This window comes from Pyrus communis, chromosome 12 (assembly GCF_041283825.1).
Source record: "Pyrus communis isolate YQ-2024b chromosome 12, ASM4128382v1, whole genome shotgun sequence".
Classification (NCBI taxonomy): Eukaryota; Viridiplantae; Streptophyta; class Magnoliopsida; order Rosales; family Rosaceae; genus Pyrus; species Pyrus communis.
In genome coordinates, this window is record NC_142576.1 from 24,669,783 (window position 1) to 24,679,011 (window position 9,229).

General features: G+C 35.1%; 1 protein-coding gene across 1 annotated transcript; it reads left to right on the forward strand.

The window, feature by feature from the left end:
• The first annotated feature begins 5,098 nt into the window (after window positions 1-5,098).
• On the forward strand, window positions 5,099-7,415 carry LOC137744594 (UPF0481 protein At3g47200-like). The gene is made up of 2 exons (XM_088681919.1): window positions 5,099-5,816; window positions 6,784-7,415. The coding sequence occupies exons 1-2, from the start codon at window positions 5,099-5,101 to the stop codon at window positions 7,413-7,415; spliced, it is 1,350 nt and encodes a 449-aa protein (XP_088538045.1).
• The last annotated feature ends 1,814 nt before the right edge of the window (window positions 7,416-9,229 follow it).

Consider the following 9,229-nt stretch of genomic DNA (forward strand, 5'->3'; position numbering starts at 1 on the left):
TACCTGCACTCCTCACATTTGTTATGGCTTTTGAAATGAGCAAATCGGTTGAGATTCAATGCGCATAAACAACGAGAGTAGTGCAGAAGAAGAAAAGATGCGTGAAAATCATTATCTTTTTTGCGCAGAAACAACGATAGGGCTGAGGGTTTGCTGTCCCCAATTCTATGGGTTTGTTATCCCACATTCTATATCTCTTTTGTGTCTCTTTTCTAATTGTCACTTTGCATCGTTTTAGTTCTCCTCCTTGTCCTCATGTCGTTTTGGATTTCAACTGAAGCAAGCTATTATATATCCTTATTGCAGAGATCACGATCTAGTGCAAGATCTAAAGAGAGAATAGGGTAGGAGTTACTGATAGAGAATGAAAAGGAAGCATAGCCGAAAGAAAAGTAACAGTGGCAATAGGGTGGTGTGGTTGCCGGAATTTTACTTCACTGTTGATTTTTGTAAATCTTTTATTTATAGTGTTTTAATTAATTTTGTGAAAAAATTAATTGTGTTAGTTGTGGAGTGAAGTTGAATAACACGTATCAAAAAACTATAAAAGAGATACAAAAGAGACATGAAATTGGGAACAACAAATCCTCGGTCCAGTGAAACTAATGTCTAAAAGGAAACGATGCATGGAAATCATTATCATTTTGTTAAAGGAGCATAAAACTTTAGTACATCAAAGTATGACAACTAGAAAACTCAAAAAGTGTCAAGTATCCAATAAAGTGAAACCTTCACATTACCAACTCAATATTCTTTGGCAAGGAAGCCAAGGAATTGAGTTGAAGAATGTCTTAACAAACGAATAAAGTTAAGGACTTGAGTCAATTAAACAAAAATTGATAAGCCTTGTTTTTCTTCTCTTTGTCTCTTTGCAGGAACTGACATTATTGAAACCTTACATTATTAGTTCAATGTGACTAATTAGTATTTAATTTGGTAGTGATAGGACTATCTACTTTGACTATATTATTGACCAAGATCATTAGCTACAAAATAATCTTATTATTAAACAGATATTGTTCGACTCCATATATGTAAGAAGTCATTGCTTCCTCGTAGTCAATGACAATTTGATATATATACCGAAATATCTCATCTAAACCACAAAATAAAAAGTTTTTGAACACATGTCAATATAATTGGTATGCAAGAAGAAATGACTCCTTACATATAAAGAGCCAAACCTTTTCTATGAAAACATCGAGGGAGTGGAAGTAGAAAAACTTATCTATTAACTAGATGCCAGCTATATAGCAACCTCCTTTGCATGAGCATTCATACTTGAAATGATTAGGATATATGTGTTTATGCTTCTAAGTTCGAATTTCTTCTCGAAAAGATACGAGTTTAGAGTAGAGTATGGTTATTATAATTCCTCTCTTCACAAGTCTCTTCTCATATGCCCATCGGCTTGTAACCACTAGTTTAGCGTCCCTTGGATTGGACTCAGAGTTGGGCTGCAGAATTTTCAATCTTACACCTGAGTAATTCTGGGTCCTGAAGTATGGTCCTTGGTGTTAGCCTGCTTCGGTTTGTTGTTAGCATTTCTAGGCCCAAAGCTCTTGCTTACGTCACTTATAATATGGGTAGCCAAAATAACAGACCAAACCGGCCGGTTCAGACCAGTTTTCTTCTTTATTTTACATATAAAATTCTTAGTTTATAATATATCAAAACTTGATCCAAATTAGAACAGATATGTAAAAGCCAGTTCAATTTTGACATTGTTTTTTAGGGCTCGAATTGAACCGGTTGCACCTCTCTTAGTTTCTCATCGTTTTGTGCCGCTTTAAAGTGCTACCACGCACATCCGTCCCAATACAAACGGAGACTTAAGACGAAAATGCAATGAAACTTTCTTAATTTTGTACCTTAATATATTTTCCAAATAAATTAGGGAAATTGAAAAACATTCTAATAAAATTAGGAAAATAAGTAACACCTTTGTTGAAAACGTGATGAAGGCGGATAAAAACTTATTGGAAGCTTGAAAGAAGCAGTTTACAGCTTTGTGTGTGTATGTATATGTATATGTATAAATATATATATATATATATATATATATATATATATTCCCTGAAGCAGACCATTACAGTTAAAACTGAGCAAGTAAAAGAAGAGCAGAAGTTCAGATGGGCAGATTGTAAAGATAGTCAAGATCTGTACGAGTAAACTAATCAGAAGTTAAAATTAATTTTTGGAGACCACTATTCATCTAGGATAGAAATTCAAACACTAATCTGACAAAATACTATTCATCTGCAATGCCGTCGAAGCTCAACAGTAAACCAACAAGATACTATTTATCCACAGTATTGTCGTACCAATAATTACTCCACGTGCAAGATCAATAGTCAAAATATTAATCATTTAGACAAACCACTATTTACGCATGAACCAACAGTTATCCAGCCAGTGGTCCCACAGACACTCCGTGCTCCTACAATCAATTAGGCAATCATTCATGTCTTATTATCCAGTCGATAAAAGAAAGGCTCCGAAGCCTAAGTTAGCAAGTTAATTCAAATTTTATTTTCTAAATTTCAAAACTTCTCTGCGTTTCTCTTGTATCCGAAGAAAATTTGTAAACAATTTTAATTTCCGCAACTCATTTAGAGAGGTTTTTGCGTACATCAACTTCTCATTTCAGTCATCTATTCCCCAGTCATTTGTAAGTTTTCAAATTTATAAATTAATTTCAGAACTCTATTTTCAGTAATTATTTTGCATCGTTATTTTTAGTTCATTATTTTCATTGTACAATGTATGATTCAATACTCCTAATGAATCTAAGCATTCTAGAAATGAAGTTTTTGTTTCCTATCTCATTTACAAAGTAATTAGAGATCTAGATTTTCAGATTTTCATACTTTGCTATCAGTAATCTATCAAGTAAGCTTTCGATACACCCTTATATATACATATACCAGTGCTCTTCCGTTGAGGGATTCCTTGTGGGTGCTCATTGCGTAGCTTTCTTCAATGAATCACAAGAAATCGTGGATGTGACTCGGCACATTCACTAGCCCTGACATGGCTGCCACTTGCAGCTTTGGTTCTTAAGGGTTAGTCTGCTTCATTGTACTTTCCCAACGAGGCAAGTGCCTTGCCGCACCCTTCGAGTCGAATGCTTGTACTGGAAAGGACATACAATGTGCTGCCTTAGAGGCAGCTGAGGTATTTCTGGAGGTTAAAGTTAAAGCCTCTTCATCATGTTCTTTGAAGTTGGAGAAGGTAGAAAAAGAAGAGTTGAGAAAAGTTTTGTATTTGGATGAGGTGGAGTTGTCCAACATGCATGCAAAAGGGTTTTAATTGAAATTATAATGATGATGATTTGGGGAATAATACTGATGACAGTTCCCTGTGGGAGAAATGTTAAGAAACTCTCTCAAAGTGAAACTCTATATGGATTATCAGCCACTTCACAGTTTAGCGTTAATTATTGTGCTAACATTATAAAACATTGTGCCAAAAACAAGAAATGGTAGAGAGTTCATAAAGAGTCTCATTTTTTAGAGGGTCCCCTTAGCAATTCTTAATTTGAATTTGATCATCTTTTAGTTGCTTGTTCAATTCTATGCAAGTGAGACATATAGAGTTACATTAAGATATAATTAATCTTCCTTTTCAAGGGGTTGTGACCCTTGATTTTATAGTACCATTGTGAATCTCTATCAACTGCTAATAGCTTAATATTTAGGTTTTCTTCTTTTGGTCAAAATCTTTATATATATATATATATATATATATATATATATATATATATAGGTTGGACGCTTCAATTAATGTGATATTAGAATCATCATGTATCACCCTTCCTGTGTGTTTTTTTTTTCTTTTTTTGTTAATCGTCTGGAAAATTCAAATTTAAAACATTTTTATTATTGCGAAAAAAAAAGTAACACTAAACTATCAAATCCAAGTATAAAAGTTTGAATCGACCTAAAATAAGGCACGACCACTTGAAAGAGATATTCTGTGTTTGAGGAAGTATTAATTTATTAACTAATGAAGTACTATCACCTAGTTATTATCGAATAAAATGGGCGAACTTACTTATGCATAACCGCTAAATGTATCAGTTGCTTATGAATGGTGGTGTTGTGGATTAATTATACTATAAGGTACTTTTTTAACCGAATGAGCATCACAAGATGTCTCTTGACGGAAGGGGACAGATATACAGCCGTAAACTGCTTCCTGCACGTTTTAAAAATGCTTTTACTATGATTTTCTTCATGCATAATGCAGGAGCAAACAAGTTTTCCTCGTTTCTATGGTACGGGCCAACTCTAACATGAAATTGATTCCAAGTTTCAAATTCAGTTTGAATTTCTTAAAAATGGTCTTTAAACTTCTAAAATAAAAATATCATAATGGACTTTGATGTTGCAAGAGGATTTTATTTTTTATTTTTTATTTTTTATAACAAATAATATCATCTACACTAAGGGACATGAGTTTTCTAATAATTCATGGGCTTTAAGTTGGCTTTGGTTTATTATGTTGTCAAATATTTTCACTATTTTGATTTAAATTAATATAATTTTGTGGCTAATACGCATTTGGTCTTCAGGGGTCCTCAAAGTGAGAATCTTAAAGAGAGCATGACAATCAAAGTTTATTTGTTGGATTTCAAATTCGTCTTTGGCAATAATCGAATCTAAGATTTTTTACTTACAAATGAAGAAGAATATTACTAGATCATAGTATTAAGTGGTGATGTTGCAAAAGATAGAGCAATCAACCAATAAATTGGTAGTTGGATTGAGCAAGTTTTGACCTTTATAGTGGCATTTAATTGTAAGAAAAACTAACGAAAAATCTAAAAAAACTTTAGTTTTAATGAAAAATGACAAATAAAGGTTAGTGAATAATACCAAAGAAAAGTAAAAATATGATTTTTCGTTAAAAGTCAACAGTACCATGAGTGTTTCGTTAAGACTTATCAATTCTCCCTAGTCATTGTCTTGCTGTACAATCAAACCCAATTGTCTTCCCTTGATTAATCTCCATCCCAGAAGAAATAAAGCAACTTCAAATTTCACCACCACAATTCATCACCACAGCCGTCATCACCTCCAAGGCACCTACTCAGATGGACCCCAATCCACAACAGCAACAACCCAACAACTACCACCATCCAATCAGCATCTGGGAAGCGAACAAGGATCGGTTGGGCACCATGTACCAGATGATCTCAGAACCCCCAAGACTCCTAAGCAATGCAGCAGGAAAACCATCCTGCTGCATCTTCAGAGTCCCACAGAGCCTTGTCGACATAAACGGTAAGTCCTACAACCCCCACATCGTCTCAATGGGTCCTTACCACAGAGGAGAGCCACGTCTCAAGATGATCGAAGAGCACAAGTGGAAATACTTGGGTTCTTTGCTTGCAAGGACAGAGCCCAAAGGGTTGACTTTAAAGGACTACTTGAAGGCCTTGGAGCCATTGGAACAAAAAGCTAGAGAGTGTTACTCAGAAAGCATAAATCTTAGCACGGATGAATTTTTGGAAATGTTGGCTCTTGATAGTTGCTTTATAATCGAATTGTTTCGAAAATTTGGGCTTTTGGTTCGGTTCGAGCGTGACGATCCTCTTGTCAACATGGTTTGGATAATCCCATTTTTGGCTAGGGATTTTCTTAGGCTTGAAAATCAAATACCCTACTTTGTTCTTCTGACCTTGTTTGATCTCACAACAATGGAAGAACATAAAGAAAATGGGAAGTCATTGTCGTTGCTTGCGTTGGAATTCTTCAACAACCATATGCAGAGGCCTGATCATGTCATTCAAAAGCACCACAATCTTATAGGCATGCTCTCTCAAACTTCAACGATATTCTAAAATTAATTTCTCTGTTTTGTTTTTTGTTACTTGGAAAGTGATCGAACGCTTAACCTATCTTTTTTTTTTTTCTTCTTTTGAACGAGGCTTAACCTATCTTAATAGGGGCCGAGAGAACATACGCCCGGCGTTGCACATGCCCCCTCCCAAATTTCCCCGTAAGAGATGCTTAATTATATTATCTTGCCAAAATCGTGACAATATTAAGTTATTAAGTGCCTCTCCTCTCTTCTTTGTTTTCTCAGGATCACCTCTTATGTCTAAAACCTTCTTAAGTTGCATATATTCTGTCAACATGAATGAGTATTAGATTACAAATTAATACACAGGTAAAAGAAAAAAAATCAGGGATTTATGTATCAAGTTGAAAAATTAGCTTGATTTGTCAAAAAAAGAAAAAAAAAAAAAAAGATGGAATTTTTGTTCAGGTGCCTCTCTTTGTTTGATTTTTGGCTCCGCCCATGACCCAAACCCTACTCTATTTTCCTGCCTTCAAGCATCGAGTTCAATAATTTTATTTAACATATGATTCTCATTAATCTGGGTGTAATGAAGCGGAAAAATAGACCAAGGTTTGGGACAGGGATGATGTGGATATGAACATGGGTGACGTTGGATTGCCTCAAGCAAGGCCTCAGGCCATTCGTTCGACTGCTTGGCCCGTGGGAGATGGGCCCACCCAATATGTGGGGCAATTGGCATGGGCTGGAGCAGATTTTAGAGTGGTTGGGGGATTGAATCACCTAATAGGTGGGGCAATCTGTAGAGGTGGAGTTGCTCCTGAAGTAAACTCAAAAGCTTTTACATTTTTTTTGGAAAGAACACTAATATAAGATACAATATTTTTCTCATATATTTTTACAAAGATTTTCTTCGGTACATGAATTTTCTGACCCTCTATATGTTAACATCGATGTTTTATACCTTGTTTACAGGTATGCATTTGCTTGACTTGTTACGCTCAAGTGTTATACCACCAGGCCATGAAGAGCCACGTAGCAGCAACACCATCCCAACACATACCATCCACTGTGTCTCGAAGCTTCGCCGTGCCGGAATCAAGCTCAATCCGGGCAAGGACGAAAGCTTCTTGGTGATCAAATTCAAGCGCGGTGTCATCGAAATGCCGCCTATAACAATCGATGATTTCATGAGCTCGTTCTTACTGAATTGTGTGGCCTATGAGCAATGCCACAAGTCAAGTTCTAAGCACATCACCACCTACGCCACATTGCTCGATTGCCTTGTGAACACATACAAGGATGTTGAGTATTTGAGTGACCATAACATCATCGAGAATTGCTTTGGGAACGATGGGGAAGTTGCTCGATTTATTAATAATTTGGGGAAGGATGTGGCTTTTGATATGGATAGATGTTACTTGGCTAAGTTGTTCAATGATGTGCATCACTATTATGGGAATACTTGGCATGTTCAATGGGCTAGCTTCAAGTACACTTACTTTGATACTCCATGGTCCTTCATATCTGCGTTTGCTGCTCTGATTTTGTTGATACTCACCTTGATGCAGACCTTCTACACTGTTTCGAGTTATTACCATCCTTGAAAACTTACAGATATGGTTTTTGAGTAATATTTATTGATTTTTATAGTGTTTAGACGCTTACCAGTTAGGATTATAATATGACATTAAGGTCTTTTGATATGTTTCAATTCTACAGTTAGTGTCTTATATTGTTGTTGGTCACGACAATCCTAAATTTTTGGAGTGGAACTTTTTTCACACTCTACTCTCTACCCTAAGTATGCATATTTGATGCAGTGAAATGGTGATGAGATCAACATGCAAGTAAACCAAAAATTAGAAAGAGAAACCTCTCGCAATTAGTAACATTAATACAATCGAAAATTAGAGCATTTCTGAAAGCGGTAGGGAAAGTTCAATGATACTCTACTAAACACTAAGCATGGATGCCTTTTCTGCAAAGCAAATATGACCTTGATGCAGGTTTGGGAGAAAATAGGGGCAAAGAAAAAGGAAAAAAAAATGAGAAGGAAGAAATTCGTCAGGTATAAGCCCATATATAGAAAGGTGGTGTTATCCACACTCTTTTTCATCTTTTATTGTCCACACACTCCTTTTAATTTTCGACCGTTGGATCGAATAAAATAAAAATAATTAAATGACAGAAATTAACAAGAAGTGTGTGGAAAGTGAAGAGATTTGTGGATATCAATCATCACCCTATATAGAAATGTCAAACTCAACTATATTGGCCGTCACCTTAATTTGCACTTAAAATATATATCAAGTCGTCAAGCAGGTTAGGCCATCTAATTTTTTGAGTTGTTTAAAGAATTGCATGATTAGAAAAGTAGTGGGCAAGAGATGGTGATTTTTTTTTTTTTTTTTTTTAAGTTTGCTATTTTTATCTTAGATCATTTAAGCTTATATCCATCACGCGTAGGGATGACAACGGAGTGAACGGTAGTCTGGAATGCCCATTACCATCTACCCTCCGCCGGATAATCGAGGACCACGTCCGAATTCGGTGCCCCTCCGCCAGTTATTTCTTCAACACAATAATAAAAGATTCGTAATATAATACTGCAAATATATTTCATTCATATAATACATATACACTACCAAAATAAAATATAGACAAACTGATACCAACTAGAAGCCGATTAAACCTCGAAGAATCAAACATGCTCTGATAGCAAGTTGAAAAATAGAGTACACATGGCAAACAAACAAACTGATGAATAAACCGACAAGAAATTAATATAATTTTATTAAAACTGAAAAGAAAGATTGTTGTGATGGCTATAAATTAAGGATTTCATTGTAACTGACTGACTTCTAAGTACAGTACAAACCATCAATTTTATAAATTATAGGACAAACAAAATCAAACCCTAACTTAATGAGTAAGACAAATAAACTTAACGGGCACATAATCCTAATCCTAGCCCAAAAAAAAAAATATATATATATATATAATAACAATAATATTAAAACTAATTTTCCAACATCAAATTAAATGTGTTTCAGGGTGAAAATAGAGATGAGGGTGGGAATCCCGTTCGGCAGGCCTCTACAGGTAAAAGAAAAAAGGTTAGTAGTTCCCAACCTACGGTCACCCAATTTCAAACCTTTTTTAGGCTTGGTTTGGTACCGAAGTGATTCTGAAAAAAACTGGTATAAAAAAAAGTTGGGAGTTGTTTTTGTATTTGGTAAACATTCAGCTTCAGCTTTTTATCACAGTTTTGGGTGAAAAAAAACAAAAAACAAGAAGCTGCAAAACCCAGCTTTGAAAAACCGGCTTTTTTTTTCAGATCTGTTTTACATAAAAGTTTACCAAACACTATAATACTGCTTTTCTTTTTTCAAAAACACTTTTACAAAAACGTTTACCA